Below are 26,671 nucleotides of genomic sequence, written 5' to 3'. Positions count from 1 at the left end.
GTGTGTTACTGATTTTTTTTGAATGATACTCAAAGTGGTTTGATTTACGTGAAAATTTGATGTTTTAATTTTCATCTGATACAGTCATTTACTTAAAGTTAGCATGTGATTATTAAATAGTTAAAAGTAGCAGCAAAGTACATATTACACTAAGAATTTGACAAGCTTGTTAAAGTAGTATTTAATCTAAGCTTTTTGACCATGCTGCCAGTATCAGTATCTCTTAAATTTCCTATCTCAACAACTTCTCTTTAACGATTATTTGGTAAACTAATTTCTTTTCCATTTGTTTTACTGTGAAATTCCAGAATCTTTTCTCGTTCTAAGATGGAATAATAGTACTCCATTATTTATTAGATTCTACTGTCATGAACAATATTTGTTAACATAAAACTCCATTCTTTTTTCATTATTTTAAGATACAGAGCATGATTTTATTTAAATATTTAATGAAATTGAATTCTCCCTAAAGTATGCAATTTGAACTATGAAAGTAGTATATTGATTTAATTTGAAATCTTTTAGATGAATCATCCAGATCTTCTGATACAAGTGCTTGGGATTTTAAAAAAAAGTGGTGAGTTTCTTTTTTAATTTGTCTTTCTACAGAAAATTCTTTAAGGGTACATGCAATGTATTGTTTATATATGACTAACCAAGTTCAGATAACATTCATAGCATATTTGAGTCATTATATTACGTAAAGTTATATATTTGTTGAGTAGGTGTGCTACAAAATTTATATGTCATTAGATCAAAAGTATATTTAAAGCTGATATATAAAAAAGTACTGCCTTTTGGGTAATTTAAAAATGTTAGCTTTGAATATTATGGGCATTTCTTGTGTAGACAGAAAACCTATAATCAGTAGGAGGCCATTTGATGAAGGATGATTTAGGGAGGGACATAGGGAAAAAATATGTGCATGTACTGAGTAAGTATTTTCCCCCCACTTAATATCAAACTAATCATTTATAGTTCCATCAACCAAATCATACCTATCAAAAGTTTTTCATATCTGGGGGCACCTGGGTGGCTCAGTGGGTTAAGCCTCTGCCTTTGGCTCAGGTCATGATCCCAGGGTCCTGGGATCGAGCCTGCATCAGGCTCTCTGCTCAGTAGGGAGCCTGCTTTCCCCCCTCTCTCTGCCTGCCTCTCTGCCTACTTATAATCTCTCTCTGTCAAATAAATAAAATCTTTAAAAAAAATTTTTTTTTAAGTTTTTCATATGTGCCTTGTCTGTTTGGATTGTTTCTGGTGTAAAATGAACATTCATATAGGTAAAAATACTTCTTAAATTAAAATTTTTTAAAATTACACCTGTCTTAAACCAGGTCATAGGTTATGTGGTACAATATGGAATATTATTTTGTTTTTTTTATTTACTGCTTTTCTTGTTAAAAGTAAATGCTTAAGAGCTGAGGATCTGGAGCCAGACTTTCTAGGCTCAAATTTTAGTTCTGCCTCTTATTGGTTGTATCCTTTGGCAGATTATTTAAGTGTTAATATTTCAGTTTCCTCTGTAAAATGGCTATATATGCATATATATTTTTTACTATCCTTTTGATGAGAAGATTGTCATCAAACTCCGCATGTGGCTCCCTGCTCAGCGGGAGGCCTGCTGGTCCCTGTCCCACTCCCCCTGCTTGTGTTCCCTCTCTCGCTGTCTCTCTATCAAATAAATAAATAAAATCTTAAAAAAATATTTTCAGTTTGGCTTAGGAGAGATAGCTTATTGACCTTAGCCTTACAGTGTCATTGACTTCATAGTTTTTTTTTTTTTTTTAAAGATTTTATTTATTTATTTGACAGACAGAGATCACAAGTAGGCAGAGAGGCAGGCAGAGAGAGAGAGAGAGAGAGAGGGAAAGCAGGCTCCCCGCTGAGCAGAGAGCCCGATGCGGGACTCGATCCCAGGACCCTGAGATCATGACCCGAGCCGAAGGCAGCGGCCTAACCCACTGAGCCACCCAGGCGCCCCTGACTTCATAGTTTTAAACTTCCTTTCTCTCTTCCTCTCTCTCTTTCCCCTCCCCCTGGCCATCAGTTTTTTTTTTTTTTTTTTTAAGATTTTATTTATTTATTTGACAGAGATCACAAATAGGCAGAAAGGCAGGCAGAGAGAGAGAGAGAGAGGAAGGGAAGCAGGCTCCCTGCTGACCCGATGCGGGGCTCGATCCCAGGACCTTGGAATCATGACCTGAGCTGAAGGCAGACTCTTTAACCTTACTGAGCCACCCAGGCACCCCATCCCCCGTCAGTTTTTTATTGTTAGCTTCTTGATGGTTGTTTTCCTTAGTTTTTTTTTTTTGTTTGTTGGTTGGGTTTTTGTTTTTGTTTGTTTTTGCACTCAAAACATTTTATTTGGTCCAATTAATGTTGTAAAGGGATTTTTAGTATAATTTTCTTTCTTAGTATTTGTTTGTTATTGCACAAAAACTCTGAAGCATATTACAGATAAGAGGTATACATAGAGCTTTTACTTCTTTAGAATCAGTGGATAATATCAACTTAGCAAATGTATTTTATTTATTTTTTAAAGATTTTATTTATCAGAGAGGTTGAGAGAGAGAGAGCACAAGCAGGGGGAGTGGCAAGCAGAGGGAGAAGCAGGCTTTCTGCTGAGCAAAGAGCTGGACATGGGACTTGATTCTAGGTCTCTGGGATCACGACCTGAGATGAAGGCAGGCCCTTAATTGAGCCACTGAGGCATCTTGTAAATATGTTTTAGATACATGACTAGATATCTTAAGTCACATAATATAGGCTTACAAAATTCAGTTTGGTAAAAAAGATTATTACTGCCTTTTTTCTTTTTAAAATTTTTTAGTTTATTTTTTAATCTAAATTTCATTAAGATACAGTGTATTATTTGTTTCAGAGGTAGAGTTCAGTGATTCATCAGTCTCATAGTGCTCATTACATCTTGTGCCCAATGAATGGATTAAGAAGATGTGGTATATATATACACACAGTGGAATACTACTCAACTGCCTTTATGCCTTCATTGTACTCCTTTAAGACTTCTGTCCTGTCATCTACAGGATTGAGTTGTTTATAGATTTGTTTTCTAAACCCTTAATTGAGCTCCTTGTGTCTCATTCATTGTTCTATCCACCATGCATAATACAATTCCTGGTATATAAGTCTTCAGCAGATAATTTTTTTATAAGTTAATAATTCCAACAAGTACTACTAAGAGATATTCTTTAGACCTCAAATGAAATAGTATTAAAACATCTATTTTTATTAGATTAAATATTTATGACATGGTACCTACCTGGGAGATGTAGAGAAAGACTTCAGAGTGGAAGTGTGCTTCACCCTCTTCTTCCTTAAGAGCTTTGATTTGGCAGACCTTTCATATATTAACAGGAAATGGGGCCAGCAGAGTTAGTCTTTTACTTGCATAAATAATTTAAAAGAACTAAATTGTCAGAGAATTGTAGATTCTCATTTCATGACTTCTTCGGAAGTAGAAGTAAGTGGTATTTGTTGTTTGCTATATTTTTGAAGGTTTAATAACTGACTAGATTGTATACTTACTAGGAAATATTCAAACTTTTAGAGATGTTAAGTTCTTTCTTCTTAAGGTGATTATAATTTTTGGACAATATTTTGGACTATGCCTGTGGTTTGTGATATACAGCAAATGACACCAAGAGAGGTAAGAGATTCTATTGGTTTGATGCTAATAATGAGAAGTGTATATTATCACAGAAGCAATGTCAGTGATTTTTAGAAGGATGCTACTGCTTAGTGTTTACCATAGAGTAAATATTTGAGAGATGTTGACATTATCTTACTTGGTTTATTTTTTTTTCCCTTATTAGTATTATATATAGATGTGGAATCTGATTTTCATGCCAAAGTTCCTGTTGTGGTATGCAAAGATCGGAAAAGGTTGGTAACAATGCATAGAAAATATTTTTCGAAATAACAATAACCGAGTATCTAGTGAACATTTCCAAGACAGAAAATTTTATTTTAGATTTCTCTTTGGATTAATATAACTAACCTAGTTTTCATTTATTAAAAACAAAAGCTTACTAAAAGCTTGTGAACGAGAAATAGAATTACCAGTTAAAAACAAGACACAGTAAGGTAAAACTTCTTATTTTTTTTCCTCAAGTTCATTCATCCAACAATATTGAACATTTACTATATATTAGGTACTGCTTTGCTGTTGGGATACAAACATAAATAAGAAATATCCACTCTTCTTAAGGAGCTCACAGTTTTTTAGAATCTAGTTTTTGGTTCACTAAAATTGAATGAGTCATTGAAGACTATTCTTGCCTTTCTAGTCAGATGTCTATAAGACTGAGAGAACAATGTGCCTGTGAAAAAGGAAATTGAAATAATTCTGATTGAGATCATTGTGGGAGACATGGAAAAAATATAGAAATAATTAAGTGTTCTTTTATTGAAAACTAACCTATATATCTTAAATTTTAAGAGTACTATATTTTCTTATTCCAAGTTAGAAGGATCTGTGGAGATCTAATTCAACTTTGTTGTTTTCTAATTAGAAAATTGAGACATGGAGGAACTAAATGATTTGACCAAATTCACATCATTTAGAGTAAAATCAGAATTGGAATGGAAGTATTCTGACTTCTAGTGTTTTTTGTTTTTTTTTTGTTTTGTAACCACATTGTATCAAATCGCCTCTTTGTGGAACCTCAGATACATTCTTCCCCCTGCCACCAAAATATCTCCACTATAATTCTGTCACCCCTTAAGGTAGCTCCTATTTTCATTTACATATAAGCATTACCTGTGGGTTAATACATGCATCCTTTCTAATCTGGAAGTAGCAGTAAAACCATGAAAGCTTGGATAGGAAAAATTAGAGTCAATAATTATAGCTAGTCAGTTCAGCATTTTATTTTTTTCTTTTTATCCTGTGTAAAGCAAAAAGAATGAACTGGGAAGATATGTTGCACCACTTGATATTGATGAGATCAATGTCTTTGATGTAAAACAAATTTTGTGATTTCTGATGAATTTAAGTTCTAAATAAGGTTGAAATTTATTTGTGAAGTACAAATGAGTATTTAAAACATCTTTATATGGAACTCTAGTTATGGAAATGATTATAGTTTTCAGTAGGCTCTCAGTTTAGTAAAAGTCTTATTTTTATTATGACTTCCTAGGTATTAAAATATGGTGACTGAGACAAATCATGAGAGACTCTGGACTCCAGGAACAAACTGAGGGTTACAGAAGTGAGGGGAAGGGGGATTGGAGTAACCGGATGATAGGGATTAAGGAGAGCATGTGTGGTGATGAGGATTGGGTGTTATATGCAACTAATGAATCATTGAACACTACATCAAAAACTAATGATGTACTATATGCTGGCTAATTGAACATAATAATAAAACAATGCAGAAAAATTATGGTGACTAGAAAGGATAACCATAGAGTTTGGAATATTCTGGTTTGTAAGATATTAGTACAGTGAAATTTGTTTCTGTCTCATTCACAGTGGTTTGCTTTGTAGAGTGAGTGCAGGAAATGATATGGCATGCCTCACTACTGATTTACTTGCTGCTCTTGGCAAGTTGGAACCTGTTTTTACTCCCTTGGTGTTAGCCTTTCGCTACTGGGCTAAGGTAAGTGGAGCAGAAGAAAAAAAAGTACCTGTCTTTAAGGAAACTCAGGCTTTTTCTTGCACTAACATGTAACATAAATCTTAATATTTGGAGATAAAATGGTTATCCGTGCTAGACAGAAAGTGCTATGGCAGGTTCTGATTATGGACATGAAAATAAAGCAGTCTCACAAACACAGAATGATTGATTTTTCTCCTTTTATGTAGTACAGAAGTGTTTTCTTTTGCATAGTAAATGAGGCTCAAATTTTCACTTTTAATGTGAGTGAAAGTTGTAAGATATAAGTTAATGCATAGGTTTGCAAAGGTTTTTTTTGTTAGCATCTTTTTCCCCCATCTCTGTCTTAGAACAATATTCTCTCTCCTCTAAATCATCGATAAACCTACACACTTTCTGACTGGGTCACTGCTGAGAATCAGTTGTTTCCTAAATTAGAATTAATTATTAAAGGCTGTGGTTCCCTTTGTAGTAATTTCTTTGGTATGAAGATAAGGAGGAGTAATAAAATAATTACTGTTACCAATCCAAATGACTAGAGAGAGTATAGCTTTTCTGTGTATGTTCTTATCAGTGTACTCTTCATGAATTGTTACATTAGTGATGAGGAAATTTTCAGTCTTACACAAAGAGGATGGATTAAGGAACTATGGTAGAATGATAAAGGAGAGCAAAAATTGCTAGAGAATTCTTTTTGGAATTTTTTGTTTGGACTCCGATAAGAGGATTGAACTCAGGGTTGGGGTAGACTCAGCCTGGTTGGTTGAGTAAGGAACAGCTTGAAAAGTAAGTAACAGTCAGAAATCCTAAGGTTGGTACTTCTTCAACTCAAGGCCTTTGTGTTTGGTGTTCCGTTCATCTTGAATTTTCATACCCCACATTTTCAGCATGGTCACTTTTTTACTTTTTTCAGGTTTGTGCTCAAATTTCACCTTGTCAGAGTTCTCTGAATCACCTTATATAAAATAGCATTGCCTCCATCATTCTCCCTGCTTTTACCTTGCTTTATTTTTTTCATAGAACTTGCCATACATGCATTTATTTGTTTGCGATCTGTTTTCTTCCAAGAAAATTGTGAACTTAGTGAGGAAAACTGTTTTATTTATTCACTGATGGTCCTAATGCTGCTTATTTTTATTGCACTTGGTGTGCATTTAATAAGTATTTATTGAATATACGCATGGCCCAGTTTCTTCAGAAAGGGGATTTTTAACCGTTGGAAGTGGCTGGGAGCACTGAACCAGACTGAGGGATATAGTGAGTACCTCTCCATGTTTATTTCATTATCCCTTGTGCCTAGCATACTATAGAGATTTAGTACTGTGAGATGGAATAAACCAATTTCAACTCTCGTTTTCATAAATATGTGATTTTTAGCAAGACATTTCACTTGAGCTCTTTTCCATCTGGAGAAATTATGTCAAAGGTGATATGAAATAATGCATGAGACTGTACTTTGAAATGCTACACAATTTTTTAAATTGGCAACTGAGAGTATTTAAACAATAGTAAGTCAACAGGAATAAGAACTGGTGCAAAAACTCTAGTAACCAAGGTTTTTTGGGGTGTGTAATGAGACTGGTATATGAAACATAGCTGTCATTCAGGAAGCTCAGTGTATCAGCTCTGGGAAGGTTATGGGTTTCGTAAGGGATGAAAGAATAAACGGATGGTATTTCTTAATTATGCCATAATTTTCTGGTTATCATAAAATAGTGTCCGTTTTCTCACAGACATTCTTTTATTCAAGTAAGTAGACTTGGTAGAAGAATATAAATGATACTCAAATAAGTAATTTTCATTGGGGCATGGGATGCGATCTGTAAACTTTCTTTTCTAAAGTGGCTCTTAGAAAAGAGTACTCAAACTTACATTGATTCTAAATGTACCAGTCAACGAAGGACACTAAATGTGCACACAAAGCGGGTTGCAGAGTAGTTGTTTCCTATTTCCAACAGAACAGTGTGTCTGATTTTTCGCAGTTTGTGTTAGTTACAGAGCTTTTTTTATGGCTTTCATTTTCTGAGTTTATTGTAAGAAACCTAAAAATAATTCCTGGTATGTTTTTCCTCTCAAAGATTTTTTAAATTTAAATTTAAATTTTATTATTACTATTTTTTTGAGATTTATTTATTTATTTGTCAGAGAGAAAGCACAAGCTGGGGGAATGGCAGGCAGAGTAAGAAGCAGGCTCGCTTGTTGAGCAAGGAGCCTGATATATGGGACTTGATCCCAGCACCTGGGATCATGACCTGAGCCAAAGGCAGACGCTTCACTGACTGAGCCACCCAGGTGTCCCTCAAAGATTTATTTATTTAAAAGATTTTATTTATTTGTCAGAGAGAGAGCACGATCAGGGGGAGCGGCATGCAGAACAGGCAGAAGGAGAAGCAGGCCCCCTGCTGAGCAGGAAGCCCAATGAAAGACTCTGTCCGAGGACCCTGGGATCATGCCCTGAGCCGAAGGCAGATGCTCAACCGACTGAGCCACCCAGGTGTCCCTCAAAGATATTTTTTTTAACAGTTTTATTTATCTTGAAGTTTTAAGCCACATTGCACATCTTGTAATAAAGCATGGATTTTCTATACCTTGAGGCCTTAGAAAAATTCCAGTTTATAAATATATTCTTGTAACTGATCTAATAAGATTACTGTTGACTATTCTCTGGTTGTCGTCTTCTCCTAAGTAGCTATATTTTTAGCATTCCAGTAGTAGGAAATAGTTTTTTAGTAAAGTCTCTTAAAACACTTTAGGCTTGAGGCACCTGGGTGGCTCAGTGGGTTAAGCCTCTGCCTTTGGCTCAGGTCAGGATCAAGCCCCACATTGGGCTCTCTGCTCAGCAAGGAGCCTGCTTCCTCCTCTCTCTCTGTCTGCCTCTCTGCCTACTTGAGATTTCTGTCTGACAAATAAATAAAAACAAAAAACAAAAACACTTGAGGCTTATCAGTCTCTTATAGTCAGGTTTCCTGACTGAGAGCCAGTTTTTGTGGTTAATAGAAGAATTAATTTTAGCAGTATTTGACATCTGAAAGAGATCCCTGGAGATAGCTACATTCAAAAAGTTAAACTGGACCACTTTCTTATACCTTACACAAAAACAAACTCAAAATGGATTAAAGACCAGATTCCTGGGTGGTTCAGTCACTTAAGCATCTGCCTTTGGCTCAAGTCATGATCCCAGGGTCCTGGGATAGAATCCTGCATCAGCCTTCCTGTGTCTGATTCTCCCTTTCCCTTTGCCTGCTGTTCTGACTGCTTATGTGCATGTGTGCCTGTTCTCTGTCAAATAAATAAATAAAATTAAAAATAATAAATATAAATATAATAAATATAATAATAAATAAATATAATAAGATAAATACAATCTTTTAAAAAAGGACTAAAGACTTAAATGTGAGACCTGAAACCATAAAACCAGAAAACACAGGCAGTAATTTCTTTGACTTAGGCCTTAGCAACCTTTTTCTAGATGTGTCTTAGGCAAGGGAACAAAAACAAAAGTAACTGTTGGGACTATGTCAAAATAAAAAGTTTTCATACAGTGAAGGAAACCATCAACAAAACAAAAAGGCCACCTTACTGAATGGGAGAAGATATTTGCAAATGACATATTTGATAAGTGCTTATTATCCAGAATATATGAAGAACTTCTGCAATACAGCACCAAAACACCAAATAAGAGACATTTTCCAAAGAAGACATATAGGTGGCCAATAGATGAAAAGATGCTCAATATCACTAATCAGGGAAATGCACATCAAAAGCACAGTGAGATAGCACTTTACACCTAGTCAGAATGGCTGGTATCAAAAAGATAAGAAATAGCAAGTGTTGGCGAGGATGTGGAGTAAAAAGAACCCTCTTATTAGTAGGAATGTAAATTAGTGCAGCCACTGTGGAAAACAGTATGGAGGTTCCTCAAAAATTTAACTTTAGAAATAACATCTGATTCAGTATTTCTACTACTGGGTGTTTAGCCAAAGAAAAAGAAAACACTAATTTGAAAAAGATACATGTATCCCTATGTTCATACAGCATTATTTGCAATAGCCTAAGATACGAAAGTGACCCAAGTGTCCATTGATAGAAGTGTGGATGAAGAAGGTCTGTGTGAGTGTGTATAGAGATCTTGCTATTTGTGACAACAGGGGTGGACGAGGAGGGTTTTATGTTAAGTGAAGTAAGTTACAGAAAGACCAACACAGTGATTTTGTTTACATGGAATCTAAAAAACAAAAAAAGTAGGAACAGACCCACAAATACAGAGAACAAACTGGTGGTTTCCAGAGGAGAGGAGGGTAGGGTGATGGGCAAAATCGGTGAAGAGAAATGGGAGGTATAGGTTTCTGGTATGATATGAATAAATTACATTAGTGAACAGTATAGCATAGTGTGTATAGTCAATAATACTATAATAGTATTGGTGGTTATAGATAGTAGGTATACTTGTGAGAATAGCATGACATATAGAGTTGTTGAATCAGGCTCCATAGCTCAGGGGCTAGAGCACTGGTCTTGTAGAGTTGTTGAATCATTATGTTGTAGACCTGAAACTAATGTAACATTGTATGCCAGTTATATTTAAATTTAAAAAGGTCTGAGGACCAGCTGCTAGGTAATTAAAAAAATAATCTCATACAAGGAAAAAAGAGATCCCTGGGCTTTTTAATTTTTATTTCTTATTGTATGTATAAATACGACTTGAGATGCCTGGGTGGCTCAGTTGGTTAAGCGTCTGTCTTTGGCTCAGGTCATGATTCCAGGATCCTGGGATTGAGTCCTGCATAGGGCTCCTTGCTCAGCGGGGAGCCTGCTTTTTCCTCTGTCTTCTGTTCCCCCTGCTTGTGCTCTCTCTGACAAATAAATAAATCTTAAAAAAAAAATACAATGTATACCTTGATAATTTGATACATGTATTAATTGTGAAATGATTACCAACCTGTTACCTCACACAGTTACCTTTATTTTGTGTGTGGTGAGAACACTTGGGATGTACCTTCTTAGGAAATTTTAGGTGTATAGTATGGTAGTGTTACCTGTGGTCACCATGCTGTATACATTAGATCACCAGAACTTACTCATTTTATGTAACTCAAATTTTGTATCCCTTGACCAAAATATATCCCATTTCCCTCTCCCCCAGCCTCTGGTAACCACCATTTTAAACTCTACTCTTATGAGTTTGACTATTTTAGATTCTGTGTAACGGAGATTAGCATTTATCTTACAGTGTCTGTTTTCTTTCACTTAGCAAAATGTCCTCTTGGTCCACCCATGTTACTGCAAATAGGAGAATTCTCTTTTTTAAGGCTGAATGAGATACCATTGTAGGTGTGTATCAACTTTTCTTTATCTCTGTTGATAAACATTTAGGTTGTTTCCAGGGCTTGGCTAGGAGATCCTCCCTGTGTTTTAAAAACTCTCTTGTAAACTTCCTAAATGTTGTTCCTCTGTGAGATGTTCAGTAGTGTTAACAGCATACATGAACAGTTCCTTACAGTTACCAAAATGTTTTTAATTAACTTGATTTAGTCATTAGGCAGCATACCTCCTGTCCTAGGACTCTGGATAAATGGGAATTTATTCTAGTGGAAAGATTGAGGCTCCTTTTTTTTTTTTTTTAAAGATTTTATTTCTTTATTTGACAGAGATCACAAGTAGGCAGAGAGGCAGGCAGAGAGAGAGAAGGGGAAGCAGGCTCCCCGCTGAACAGAGAGCCCGAAGCAGGGATTAATCTCAGGGTCCTGGGATAGTGACCCATGCCAAAGGCAGAGGCTTAACCCACTGAGCCACCCAGGTGCTCCTGAGGCTCTTTTTATAAATGTTTTTTATCCTTTCATTTTAAATTGTATTCTTTTTTTTTTTTTTTTCCAAGTAAGCTCTATGCCCAACGTGGGGCTTGAACTCATGACCCCAAGTATAAGTCTTACTCTGTCGACTGAGCCAACCAGGAGCTCCTGTATTCTTAAATTTACCAAGCCATTAAACTTTAGTGATTGTTTTCATTTTTTATTTAGGTAATAAAGATAATAAATTTTTAAAAAATCTAGTATAGTCTTAGATGCAAAAGTTGTAGATGCAAAAGTCTAAATGAAATATAACAAGTACAATATATTAGTGTATCAAAAGGTTGTATGCCGTGACTATACAGGGTATATTTCAGGAGTATAATAATGGCTTAATATCAGGAAATCTGTTAACACAATTTATTATATTAACAGTTTGAAGCAGAAAAAACATGGATGCTGAAAAGGCATGTTTTTCATAAAAAAAAAAAAAAACCCTCTAAACTAGTAAAGGAAATTGATGAAGACTGTTTACTGGGGCGCCTGGGTGGCTCAGTGGGTTAGGCCGCTGCCTTCGGCTCAGGTCATGATCTCAGGGTCCTGGGATCGAGTCCCGCATCGGGCTCTCTGCTCAGCAGGGAGCCTGCTTCCCTCTCTCTCTCTCTCCCTGCCTCTCTGTCTACTTGTGATCTCTCTCTGTCAAATAAATAAATAAAATCTTAAAAAAAAAAAAAAGACTTTACTAAAATAATAACAAACATTCTAAACAGTGAATTACTCAAGCAGTAGGTGTTAGAATTAGGAGTATTATAGAGATGTTCGCTAGTAATGTTGTACATTGTTTTGGGAGATTTAAACATGCAATAAGAAAATGAAATAATGTCGGGGCGCCTGGGTGGCTCAGTGGGTTAAGCCTCTGCCTTCGTCTCAGGTCATGATCCCAGGGTCCTGGGATCGAGCCCCGCATCGGGCTCTCTGCTCAGCAGGGAGCCTGCTTCCTCTCTCTCTGCCTGCCTTTCTGCCTGCTTGTGATCTCTATCTGTCAAATAAATAAATAAAGTCTTTAAAAAAAAAAAAGAAAAGAAAATAATGTAAATATTGGAGAAACAAATTTTTTTTAAAGATATGATTGTATACCTATACAACGTTAGTAAGAAAACTGTTGGGATTTATAAGAGAATTAAAAAGAAAGAATTTGTAAGATGACAAATTACAATATAAACATAAAATAATCAGTAGCTTTTTTTCTGTCATGGGAATAACCTGGTGGAGTGGAAATGGAAAAATATTCCTTAGCGATAGTGACACAAATTGTAAAATATTAAGGAATAAATTTAATAAAAAAAGGTACAGGAAGAAAATTGTATTATTGAAATGTAAAAATGAAATCTGAACAAATTCATTTATTCAGCGAACATTTGTTGAATACTTCCTGTGTGCCAGACACTATTCTAGGTGCTTGAAATATCTAAAGATATATAAAGTCCTGCTGTCATGAAGCTTACATACTTGTGGAAGAATCAGCCAGTAAATAAATATATAAGTAACACAGTATCTGATAGATTTTAGCGCTGTAAAAATGAGATGATGTGATAATAGAGTGGCATTATACCAGATGGTTAGGGAAGGTCTTTTTGAGGAAGTGATATGTAAACTCAGACCAGCAGCAACCAGTCACTTGAAAGTCTCAGGGGGAAAGTCTCAGGGAATAGCATCCCGGATAGCTAGTAAAAAGCTTCTGAGGTACGAATGAGCTTGTAAGACCAGAAAGAAAGACAGGAGTGGCTGGAATGAAGTGAGAGTGAATGTTTCATTGGTAAGGAATTTGGATTTTTTTTTTTTTTTTTAAAGATTTTATTTGTCAGAGAGAGAGAAGGTGTGTGCCTGAGCAAGCATGGGGGGCGGGGAGGAGGGAGTAGCTGAGGGAGAAGCGGACTCCCTGCTGAGCAGGGAGCTCAATGTGGGACTTGATCCCAGGACCCTGGAATCAGGACCTGAGCTGAAGGCAGATGCTAAACTGACTGAGCCACCCAGGCATCCCAGGAATTTGGATTTTAATTGCAGTGAGAAAGCAGTTCTAAAAGTTGTGTATGAGTTGATGTGATTTATGCTTTGAAAAGATCTTTCTGGGATAAAGAGTACAAGGAGAGAACTCATTAATCAGGCTGCCGTAGTAGATCAGCCAGAGGTGATAATGGTCTGTGCTAGGTTTGAATGGGTGTGAAGCATAGTAGACAGATTTGGGATAAGTTTTGGAGGTAAGACTTGTAGAGGTATTGGTTATGAGAGTTTAGGGGAAGTTAGTAATTAATGAAAACTCCTGAATTTTTGGAAACTGCAAAGATACAAAGTTCTTAGATAAGGAGATGGTACCCTTAAAATGTAAAGTCATCTTAATTTTCAAATGTATGGTAATTTCAATTAGAAATACCCAGAATTTAAAAAAATTTGATAAAATTGTCTTAAAATTAGTATGGAAGAATGTTTGAGGGTACCCAGAAGAATTCAGAAAGAGAACATTAGTGAAGGGGACCTACTTTACCACTGTGAAACTGCTTATTCAAGGATGTGCCTTTGGCATAGGAATAGACAAATAGATTTGTGAAACAGAAGTCCAGAAGTAGATCCTAGTGTAAATGAAATTTTAATGTATGAGAAAATAAAATATTTCATTTCAGTAATAAAACAATGGTTTATTTGTTAAATGGTGCTGTCACAACTGTATTTTTAAATTTAATTTATTTTTAACTGTATTTTTAAATTTAATTTTGTTTTATTTAAATTCAGTTAATTAGTATATAGTGTATTATTAGTTTCAGTGAACAATTGTGTATTTCTTGAAGAAAATACTGTTGAATCCTTAGGACACAAAGTGCAAAAATAAATTCTACTTAAATGAAAAATCAAAATTTTAGGAGAAAATTTAAGAGTATGTATATATGCTATGGTTTGGAGAAACCTTCTTACCATGATAGGAAACCTAGAAGCTATATTGCAAAAGCCTATTTAACTATATATACACACACGTTAATATATTTTACATGATAAAAGCTTCCTTAAATAATTTTACTAATTCCTAAAATAATTTTACATGATAAAAGCTTCCTTAAAAATAAAAACAGATTGGGAAAAATAACATTGTCCAAGTGCATGTATCAGATTTAAAGGCTATTAACTGTAATGTAAATTGATATGCAGTGTGTACAAATAGAAAAAATTGGCAAAAGATTCAATAGGCGGTTCAGAAAAGAGCAAATCTAAATGGTTAGTAAACATATAAAAATTGTGTAATATCGGGACGCCTGGGGGTGGCTCAGTTGGTTAAGCAGCTGCCTTCGGCTCAGGTCATGATCCCAGCGTCCTGGGATCGAGTCCCACATCGGGCTCCTTGTTCTGTGGGGAGCCTGCTTTTCCCTCTGCCTCTGCCTGCCACTCTGCCTGTGCTCGCTCTCTCTTGCTGACAAATAAATAAATAAAATCTTAAAAAAAAAATTGTGTAATATCTTAATATTGAGGACATGCAAATTGAAGTTATTAGATAATTGTATCACATTGGCATTTTCTTTTTTAAGATTATTATTTATTTATTTGATGGAGAGTGGGAGAGCACAGGCAAGGCGAGTGGCAGAAGGAGAGGGAAAAGCAGGCTCCCTCCTCGGCAGGGTGCCAGATGCAGGCCTGTGTGGGCAGATCCCAGGACCCTGGGATCATGACCTGAGAGGAAGACAGTAGATTAACCAATTGAGCCACCCAGGCCCCCACCCTTGGCATTTTTTTAAAAGTGGTAATACTTAGTGTTGGGAAGTGTTACATGTACCACTCATGTTAACTGGTGAAAAGAGGAATTTTTGTAGTGATTTTGGAAAACTGTTATTAGAAATTAGGTATTTCACACATTTTTATTTATTTACTTATTTTTAAAGATTTATTTATTAGAGAGAGAGTGCAAATGAGCTCAGGGGTGGGGAGAGGCAAAGAAGGAGAGAGAGACCCAAGCAGACTCAGTGCTAAGCACAGACACCAACACAGGTCTGATTCCATGACCCTGAGACCACAAACTGAGCTGAACTAAGAGATGGATGCTTAACTGACTGTGCTACCCAGGCACCCCTCTAGCGCACATTTTTAAATCCAGCAAACACATTCTTGGGAAAACAGCTCATATAAATAAGCACCAATAATTAGGAAATGCATATAAGGATAAAACAGCATTGCTTAAAGTGGCAAAAATTGGGAACACAATGTGAATGTCCTTGGGTGGGAAGATTATTAAGTAGCCATACAGATCATAACCTATAATTTAAGTATTTAAAAGAATGCTAGGAAAATAAATAAATAAATGTGTTATATCTGTACTAATTGACTTAGAGGAACTTTGTTGGTACATTGTTAAGGGAGAAGAATAATACACAGATGTGTATAATACATAATTTTGGTAAGAGAATGACATAAAACAAAACCCTTCCTGCATTTATATAGAAAATAGAAATATATAGGAATACATTTGTATATGGTTATTAGAGTATAGAAAAAGGCATGTAAGAGTTCATAGATGATCGTTAACATTGCAGCAGAAGTAGAAGGCAAGGTAAAATATTTTAAAAATGTGTACACAGTAAAAGCACTATGTATGATATTCCATTTAACTCCATTCCATTTTAATTCCATTAAAATATATATGTGACTTTATATGCAATAAAGAAATGAATGGAAAGATTGTCACCAATGTGTTAACAGTTATTTCAGGGTGGTGAGTGATCATAGTGAAAACAAAATTATGAGGGGAACAAAGAAAATTAAAGCTAATGGCAGTGTTTTCTCCCCTTCTGTTTTGCAGTTATGCTATATTGACTCCCAAACTGATGGTGGAATCCCTTCCTACTGTTTTGCTTTAATGGTGATGTTTTTTCTACAACAAAGAAAACCCCCTCTTCTTCCTTGCTTACTTGGAACTTGGGTAAGCATGAATTTGTGACGTATATGTGCTTGTATATATGTGTAGTTTGCTCTGACAGAGTACTCTGTTCAAACATTTTAAGTGGAATTCTGGTTTGTTTGTTTGTCCATCTTTTTGTTTTGTTTTTTTTTTTTAAATAATTTTTCCACTACCAATTTGGAATGCCTTTTTATATAGATTGAAGGCTTTGACCCAAAAAGAATGGATGACTTTCAGCTGAAGGGCATAGTAGAAGAGAAGTTTGTGAAGTGGGAGTATAATTCAAGTAGTGCAACTGAGAAAAACTCAATTGCTGAGGAAAACAAAGCTAAGGCAGACCAACCAAAAGATGATACCAAGAAGACAGACACAGACAACCAAAGTAATGCCATGAAGGAAAAACATGGCAAAGTAAGCTTTTTTTGTTTTTGTTTTTGGCTTTTCTATCTGTAGAATTTGTGATGCCTTCTATTGAAGCTGCTCTTTAATAGTAGATTGACTGACTGCATAAGCCTCTTGGCCTCATTTTCCTCATCTGTAAAGTGAGGGGTTGATCTGGTTTAGTTTTTCAGTACTGAGATTCCCTAATGAATTTGTACCTCATTTTGGAAGATGTGTATTGTTTGAATCTTAGCATATGGTAATTCTTTGTATCTTTTTCATTTAGACAAGGAAAATTTCCTTCAGGAGTTGGGCTGTGATCACAACTTTAGCATATGGGAATTATGTTGCCAGATTGGTGGAAAAATAAAGGCCCTTTCCTCCTCTGTTGGGGGTGGCTTGCTTATTTAATCTTCAACATTCATTTATTAAGGACCTGCTATGTGCCAGACATTATCTTGAGGGCTAGGGAACCAAAGATGAATATCCATGGATTGTGTCCTCCAGAAGTATGTAGTCATCTGAATAGACATATTACTACAGAAATAAAAGCATTACTGAAATGGTTGCTCTAGCTATACTGAATTATGTGTAGTTCCCTGAACAGTCATTCTTAGTCCCTTCAACTCTCCCACTTTCCTAGACTTCTTTTTCCTCTCATCTCAAACCACCAATACTCAGCTAATGATTTTGCTTATTACTTCACTGAGAAAACTGAAGAAATAAAAAGAGAACTTCTGCATACTCCCACCACCACCTGCTGCTATTTCACATAGTCTGCCTTGATGCTACTTTCATAAAGGAACTTCCCAAGTTGCTATCTAATTTTCTCCACTTGGGTATTTAATCCCATCCATTCTTATTTATTCTAGAACACTGCTCTAGCACTTCTTCTCTTTCCTTCCTTAAGTTAGCAATTTTTCATCTATAAGCAAACATGCTTTTATTTCTCCCATTTTGAATAAAAATATGGATATCATTTCCCTTCCCAGCGATTCCTTTGTACCCTTTACCTGTAAAACTTCTTGAAAGAATTGTTCATATTCATTATTTCCAATATCGGTTTCCTCTTAAGTCACTGTAATCAGGCTTTGACCCTCATCAACCTACCAAAATTTGTATTGTCAATATCCTTTATCTTCCATGTTGCTAAATCCAATTGTCGCTTCTCAATTTTTATATTTTTGATGTATCAGCAATATTTACCAGTGGATTACTCTGAAAGATTTCTTAACTTGACTTTCAGGATAGCACACCCATGGCTGATTATTTCTTCTCAGTCTTTGTCACTGGTTTCTCCTTTCCACTTGAATCTCTTAATGTTGGCATGCTCCAGGGCTCAGTCCCTGATCCCTTCTCCTTTCTTCTGCATCTGCACTCCCTTGGTGATCTTATCCAGTTGCATGGGTCTTACATACTATCTGTATAATACTCTCTAATTTAAGTCTTCAGCCAAACCACACTCCTGAATTCTATAGTTGTATGCAACTGCCTTTTTAATGTCTCTACTTAGATGTCTTTTTTTTTTTTTTTAAAGATTTTATTTATTTATTTGTCAGAGAGAGAGAGCACAAGCAGATAGAGTGGCAGGCAGAGGCAGAGGGAGAAGCAGGCTCCCTGCTGAGCAAGGAGCCCGATGTGGGACTCGATCCCAGGAGGCTGGGATCATGACCCGAGCCGAAGGCAGCGGCTCAACCCACTGAGCCACCCAGGCGTCCCTCTACTTAGATGTCTTAATAGATGTCTTAAACTTAACATGCCGAAAACTGGACTACTGGTCTTCCTCTTTCTCCACAAGCAGTGTTCACATCTAAATTGATGGCACTTTGTCCTTTCAAATGATCAGTCAGAAGCCTTGGAGTCATCTTTTACTTCTCTCTTTTATACCCTGTATCAAGTCTGTCAGGAAATCCTGTTATTTTTATTTCAAAATATATTTAGAATTTGACCACTTCTCACCACCTGCACTGTTAACATGCTTGTCCTAGCCACCATCATCTTTGACTTGGATTACTACTGTAGTCTCATAATGAGTTTCCCTGTATCTACCATTGTTCTTTATACAGTTGACCCTCGAATAACATGGATTTAAACTGTGCATGTCCACTTACGTGGATTTTTTTTTAATATAGTCTAGTACTATAAATGTATTTTTCTCTTATAATTTTCTTAACATTTTCTCTAGCTTACTCTGAGAATACAGTACATGATAAATATAACATATAAAATATGTATTGGTTGACTACATTATCAGTAAGCCTTTTGGCTAACAGCATATATCAGTGGTTAAGTTTTGAGGGAGTCAAAAGTTAATATTCAGATTTTGACCTCATAAGGGTCTGTGTGCCCCTAACCCCTATGTTGTTCAGGAGCCAACTATAGTCTGTTCTCAGCACAACAATCAAAATGGTTCTTAAGAAACTTAAGTCATATCATGTCCTTCCTTCTCTCCACACTCAAAATGCTTCAATTGCTCCTCATTTAATTTAGAATACAAACTGAGGAGTCCTTACTGACTAGTCCTTTGTTTTCTCTTCTCTTTTTCCCCTTTCTCTGCTACTCTAGCTTTCATGGTTTTATTATTAAAGCTAGTAACACTTCTAGTTAGTGTGTTTGCTGTATCTAGTCCCTATTCCTAGAATGCTTTTCCCTTTTCTTCAAATCATACCTTTTTAACAAGATCTGTCCTGACCATGCTATTTAACACTGAAACCATGTCATATTCCCATACTTCCAATTCGTTTTTTACTAAATCTACTCAACTTCTTTTCATTTCCACAGCACTTTGCTTTTTCTAACTTGCTATGTAATTTACTTGTTTTTTGTTATCTTCTTCCCCCGGAAAGGAAAATCCATTAAGGCAAGGATCTCGAGGTTTTTTTTCACAGATATAGCCCAAGTGCCTGGCACATAGTAGGCACTGGATGAATAGTCGTAGAATTGAATGAGTGGATGACTGTTTATGTTCTTTAGTGGTCATTTTTAGCTATTTCCTTTAGAATTCAGTTATTATCTCTTTTGTTAAAACCCCCCTAATTTAGAGGCCCATGTTAGCACACAGTCTTTACTGTAATTGTTAAATTGTCTCTTCCTTTCCTAATACTCTGTGAAGTAGGATCTCTCCTTATATGAATGGCAGTATGGTAGGTAGCAACATGAATTCAGTAGCCAGGTGGTCCTGAGTCAAATCCTTGCCCTGTATTATCTACCTTATAGAGTTGTTAGAAGCAATAGTAACTGTATGTGCAACACTTAAAAAGAATGAATGATGCAGAGTGACCATTATGTTTAAGTGTGAACGCTCATTATTTTTTTTTATATCCCCAGTACAGTGCCAGGGACATAGTAGGTTCTAAATAAATGTTTGCTGAATGAAGGAATTGGCTTTTGAAAGCCCAGGGCACGCACTTAGATTTTTAAAGTAATTACCAGAACTAGGAGCTGCAGTAATTGTTATGCAGTGGTTTGCAACCTTGGCTGCACAGGAGAATCACTTAGGGGGCTTTAAAGATCCCATTGCCCAGTCCATTGCCCAGGTCAGTTAAATCAGAATCTTGGGAAGGGTATGGGAGGTAGGAATGGTATGGAGCTTAGGTACTAGTGTTTTTAATGTTCCCAATGTGATCTGATATAGCCAAGGTTGAGAATCACTGGTTTAATGGAAAAAAACATAAAATTCTTGGAGTCAGTGAACTAGGACTGTGTTCCCAGCTGTGTAAGTTACTTCTTTATGCCTCAGTTTTTGGAAAAGTAATGTCTGAGATCTTTTAAAATGAAAATTCAGTGATTCTCTAGTTTTGTGAAACCTAAATGGAAAAGTATTTTTTCTTTTCCAGTCTCCTTTAACATTGGGAACACCAAATCAGGTATCCTTGGGGCAGTTGTGGTTAGAGCTGCTAAAATTTTACACACTGGATTTTGCTTTGGAAGAATATGTCATATGTGTACGGATACAAGATATTTTAACAAGAGAAAACAAAAACTGGCCTAAAAGGCGAATAGCTATTGAAGGTGAGATGATATGTTATATTTCATTTGGAGAATATGTTTTTGTGCCACTCATCATTTGTTTCTAATACAGTGTTATAAATTCTATCTCTGGCTTTGTAGCACTATATATGCCACTAGGTTGTCATTATATATGTCAAGTAAATTCTTTATCAAGTCATGATAGTTTTATAAGATTAATAATAATTTTAAGGTTTCAAAACTATAAATATATTGTTTGGTTTACTAGCTTATTACATGCCTTTATTTTTATTTCTTAATTCTTTTGAAAAATTTCAAAAACATAGGAAAATAGAGAAGTTACTCAAAATAGTCTTAGAATATTCCTGTAAGTTTCTGTCATAAAATTATGTTAAAATGTAATTTGAAAATCTGGTTTTTCCATTGTCTTCTAAAGTACCTCATCTCTATGGAATGTGTAAGTCACTGGAGTGTATATTGAGAACATAATCACTGATGTTAGAGTTGTATGGTGACAGATGTAGCTACACTTGGGGTGAGCACAGCGTAACTATAGAGTTGTTGTATCACTGTGTTGTGCAACTAAAACTACAATGTAACATTGTCAGCTATACTTTAAAAACATTTAAAAAAAAAGTGCCTCAGTTGTTAAATATGGCTTAGCCAAAGAGAAGAATGATTGATTCGGGGAAAAAAAAATTGTTGACAAAAAAGTTTCACATGAAATCCCAAGAATATTAAGATTTTAGAGTGCAAAGTAATAGAACGGTTTCTAGAAAACTTATATCATGCAGCATTTCACTTTTTACAGATTGGGAACTGAATTTCTGTCCATCATTATAGTCTGTTTAGACAATATATTCTTCTGTTCCCTGTCCTCTTTTGGCTTTCTGTAGACCCACAGATACTCTTACACACTCACTCAAAAATGTACTTAAATCTTATACTTACATATAGTAAATAAATGAGCTATAAAGCTTGTAGCTATCATAATTGGTCTTCTCGTCTTTTTCTTTTTCCTCTTCTAGAAGGAGAGCGAAAATATTTGGGTTTCAGTAACAGCCTGTGGACTTAGATAACAAATACCCAAAAAGTAACAGATACCCAAACATTAACAATCTGAAGCCTGCCTGTTGATTCTTTTACTTGGTGATCTTCAGTAGTGGAGAAAATGTGTATCTTTGGGTGTCATTTGTTTTTTGTATTTATTTATATTATATTATTATATATATTACATTAAATTTTTGTATTTAAGGCTTATAAAATCCAAAAACTGCTAAGCATTTTCGAGGTATTTTATATTTTCTTAATAACGAGGATGTAGTTGATATAAACCTTTTCAGCATACCCATTTTAGACTGGACCAAATTTAAATTTTGGTTTAATTTTCTTTTTTTTTTTAAAGGATTTATTTATTTATGTAACAGAGAGAAATCACAAGTAGGCAGAGAGGCAGGCAGAGAGAGAGGGGGAAGCAGGCTCCCCGCTGAGCAGAAAGCCACGTGCGATGATGCGGGGCTTGATCCCAGGACCCTGAGATCATGATCTGAGCGGAAGGCAGAGGCTTAACCCACTGAGCCACCCAGGCACCCCAAATTTTACTTTCTTAGATCTCTTTTTTCCTGCTTTTTTATTTTTCCTTATTCCTTTAATTTTCTGATTTCACTGAAATTAAATGTTAAAATCACATTTTTTAACTTGAAGCTTTGAGAATTTTAGGTTATTATTATTATTATCATTTTTTTTTTTTTGCTTAAATTGCAAAGAGAATGTAGCTAAAGAATATTGTGACGAGATGAAAATTATGAATGGGTCCTGGAGGCTTGAAAAATTTCACCTAATGACAGCCTAGGAAGGCATAACAGTATGCCTTTACCAGTTTTATCATTGAAATTTTTAAATTACTGAGTTGGTGTCCTTGGCCAACCTCTCATTAATTAACCTTGTTATTATTCTTTTCTCTTTTCCCCTTAGCATTTTTATTTTATGACAGAAACAAAGGAAAAGATGTTTGCTGTTGTATTTCCCATACTCATTTTACAGGAACTCCCACTTAGACTTTAGGTTAGGAGAGGTTTGGGAAGTTGTACTCTGCTGACAGTATAGCAGTTCAAATCTGTTTGAGTAAGCTTGGAATTGTAGTTTGTTAGTAGATACTTAGCAACTGACCATTTCCTTTCTTACTAGATCCATTTTCAGTCAAGAGGAATGTTGCACGGAGCTTAAACAGCCAGCTTGTTTATGAATATGTTGTGGAGAGATTCAGGGCAGCTTATCGGTATTTTGCCTGTCCTCAGAGGAAGGGTGGAAATAAATCTACAGTGGATTCCATGAAGAAAGAGAAGGTGAAAATAAGCAATAAGAAACCAGTGAAGTCTGACAATATGGCATCCAGTTGTTGCATTCTACTTGGAGAAAGCACAGAAAAAATAAATGCAGAAAGAGGTCAACCTGATAAATATGATGAAATGGAATGTACATCGCAGAGATGTATTACTGAAGATAACAGTTTGTTGGTAAATGAACTAGATTTGGCTGAACTTGGACAGGAATCTTCCCGTCTTTCTACCAGTGAAGGCAGTGAATTAGAGCCAAAATCAAATAAGAAACAAGATGATTTAGCACCTTCAGAAACTTGTTTAAAAAAGGAGCTCAGCCAGTGTAATTGCATTGATTATAAATCCCCTGACCCAGATGACTCTGTTGGTACAGACTGCAGGTCAAATACAGAAACAGAGAGTTCACATCTCATTGTGAGCACTGACACATCTGCTACCTCTTGCAACTGCAAAGCTACAGAAGATGCTTCTGACCTTAATGATGATGATAACCACCCCACCCAGGAATTATATTATGTGTTTGATAAGTTTATTTTAACCTCTGGCAAGGTAGGATACAGTTTGTAAACAATTTGTAAGATTTTGTGGGTTTTTTTTTTAACAACTATATTTGTAGTTTTTAGATTCAGAAATGTAAAAATAGCTCCGTGATGGTAGACTGTTACATTTTGGTGTATATTTTCACTTTTCCTTTTTACATTTTTCCCTGTAGTTGTCTTTAAGGAATGTATATAAAACCCCAAAAGGTTTCAAAACTCTTATTACTAGTTGGTTTATTTCACTTTCTCATATAAAAGGATTCATCAAATATTTTGTGAAAATCAGTTTGGCAGAGGCCGCAAATATTTTAAAATTTTATTTATGTTTATTTTTTCTTCCACAAAGAAGAATATAAGGTTTGTGAATTCTAATAGTATTTTACTCTAAAGTTTTGTTTGTTTTTTTGACATGGGGTGAGTGAATATAAATTTAATAAAGATAGATGAGCAGAAACTAAGATCAGGAACCAAAAATATGAAGAGTCCAGATTCTGTCTCTGCCATTGAACTTTTCTTTGAGTGTTGGCATATCCTTTATAAATTAATGAAGTCTTAACTTTTCTACTTTTAAAGTGCGATAGTCTGAACTTTAACTTGATAAATTATGGAAATCAAAATACCTCAGTAACAGAAAAGAAGCAGCAACTATTTTGTTAATGAAAGAAAGTTATAACTAAGTCACATAGCTTCAAATACAGTATACATAATTGATATATCAGCACCCAAGATGAAAGATTATATAGATTATGTGTAAACCAACTAGAATATTTTTTTGAAAACCTAGAAAGTTATCCAGTTTTATTGTTTTTATCAATAACTAGTTATTGACAAGCTTTAAAATTTTTCTAATTACTAAGCTGTGTTTCTTCATTCTTTGTAAGGATATATCTATTGCATTTTTTTTTAGGTTGCAGTATTTAGGACGTATGGATTGTTGAAAGAATGAATTGAATGAATTAAATGGCGGGTTTTTAGAAAAGCCTCAATTATATAACTGCAGTTTACAATTTTGTTCTCTATACTTTTTCCCTCTGAAAGTTCCTTTTCTAGAATTTAAATATTTCATTTAAAAAAGCTTTGAAAAGCTACTAAAATTCCTATGGTATTGTTAATTAGCTCATAGCACAGCATTCCAACAAGTAGAGGTTTCTGTATTTAATTTGCATCAGAGTTCATGGCTAGGTAAATGTTCACGGTAATCCTGGAGGATGAGGCTCTCTGGGATTTAGGCATTTTACAATAAAGAAAAGAATAATGCTCTTCCTTCACCATTGCTTAGCTAGTTGGGATACATTACTGTTTTAACTACCTGGCTGGTAGTCCTGGAATACATTTTAAATGGTGGTTTGCAATTAACTTTATGGCTCTCGCATAAGAGTTATTCCTTGTATGAAGTGAAGTTATTTTTTGAGTTCAGCCCTACAGTTTGGTTTCTTGAGTATCATCCTAATGTAATAAATTGAACCAACTAGCCAGGTGAGGGTTTTATAGTTGATTGACCACGAAGATAGATATTGTTTGGAGTGCAATGAAAGGTGCCACTTGAAATTTCTTTATAATCTACTTTGTTATGTTAAAGATCTCAGAGGGTTAAATTAATGCAAATATTCATCTTGGGAGCTGACAGAAATGTTTGCATTAACCCATACTATTGCATCTTCTAGTATTTTCTGTATCGTACATCTCTGGGTAAATCTGATCTTGATAATATCATTTTAGTAGGGAAGAAGAGTTAAAGTGGTTGACTTAAAATATGGTTTTTACATTTAACACTGCATTTAATTAATACTCTCTTGTTTTTTTTTAAACTTCCTGGAAGTACAGGTTATCAGAATTGAGTTACATAAAAGAGTCTTTTTGGACCTGCTTTCTAAGTGATGATGAAGTTCCTCAATAGTTTATTAGATTATTAGATTATTTTTTTACCTTTGTATAGCCACCAACGATAGTATGCAGCATCTGCAAAAAAGATGGCCATTCAAAAAATGATTGTCCAGAGGATTTCAGGAAAATTGATCTAAAACCTCTACCACCAATGACAAATCGATTTCGGGAAATACTTGATTTAGTATGTAAAAGATGTTTTGGTAAGTCTTACTACTAGAGCTATTCTGAGTAGATTCTTTCCTTGGTTTTAAATATTTATTTTCTTATTTAAACACAGTTTGCTTACATGTTTTGGTAGAGGTTTTTTTTTTGTTTTGTTTTGTTTTGTTTCTTGATAATTTAGAGACCCAACAACAGACACTGACTAAATGCACAGCACTGTGGTACATGCCAATGGGAATACAGAGTCCATATTATGTGTTGCTTTTAAAGAGCTTAGACTCTGGATCTGTGCTGTCTAATATGGTGGCCATTATTTAAATTTAATTAAAAGAAAAACTAATTTCCTCATTTTTACTAGCCACATCTCAAGTACTGAGTAGTTACATGTGGCTAGTAGTTATATATGGCTGCCGAATTAGACAGTCTAGAAGAACATTTCCATCATTGCAATGCTCTTTGCACAGTTCTGCTCTAGACGGATATATAATATGAAAATTGCCATAATTGGAAGCAGAATATATTATATGCTGTAGTAGTAGTAAACAAAATGCAGTACAAACTCAATTAATTTTAACTGGAGTGGATCTTTTTTAGATTTAGGAGATTATGCACAAAATTATAGGATGTATAATTTCTTTGGGAGAAGAATTGCCTTGGATTTGGTAGAATAAAAGAAAGGTAATAGAGGGAGATAAGGCTATAATATTTTGGGAAGAGCCTTATATACCTTTATTCAACAAACATTCATGGTTACCTGGGATAAACCTTCACTCAGCAAACTTTTTTTTTTTTTTAAATTACTTGCTGTGTCTCAGATAAGATAAATCTTCTGATGTCATAACATTTAGTTCCCCATCATAATATCTTCCCCCTACCTTTTGCTTTCCCAGCCTCTTGCCAGGCAACCACTAACCCGTTTTTAGTTACTATAAATTAGTTTGTATTTTCTAAAGTTCTATATGAATAGAATCACATAGAATATACTTTTTTTTCTGAGGTAGGATCCTGGCTGCTTTTGTTTAGTGTAATTATTTTGAGATTCATCCATGTTGTG

At 35.1% G+C, this 26,671-nt stretch overlaps 1 protein-coding gene across 9 annotated transcripts in view; it reads left to right on the top strand.

The window, feature by feature from the left end:
- The window catches only part of LOC111142844 (zinc finger CCHC-type containing 11), a 123,393-nt gene that overhangs the window by 60,816 nt on the left and 35,906 nt on the right, over positions 1-26,671 (top strand). For all 9 annotated transcript variants that reach the window (XM_022496182.1, XM_022496176.1, XM_022496179.1 and 6 more), the window contains exons 7-14: positions 526-577; positions 3,834-3,903; positions 5,495-5,621; positions 16,242-16,361; positions 16,539-16,751; positions 20,558-20,732; positions 22,878-23,578; positions 25,505-25,655. In XM_022496182.1, coding sequence (XP_022351890.1) covers positions 526-577; positions 3,834-3,903; positions 5,495-5,621; positions 16,242-16,361; positions 16,539-16,751; positions 20,558-20,732; positions 22,878-23,578; positions 25,505-25,655 — 1,609 coding nt within the window. The remainder of the gene's footprint in view (positions 1-525; positions 578-3,833; positions 3,904-5,494; positions 5,622-16,241; positions 16,362-16,538; positions 16,752-20,557; positions 20,733-22,877; positions 23,579-25,504; positions 25,656-26,671) is intronic.

Source organism: Enhydra lutris, unplaced genomic scaffold, assembly GCF_002288905.1.
Source record: "Enhydra lutris kenyoni isolate GAN:26980312 unplaced genomic scaffold, ASM228890v2 scaffoldscaffold9, whole genome shotgun sequence".
NCBI lineage: Eukaryota > Metazoa > Chordata > Mammalia > Carnivora > Mustelidae > Enhydra > Enhydra lutris.
Note: the sequence above shows the minus strand (reverse complement) of the source record. Positions and strands in the feature narration are given on the sequence as shown.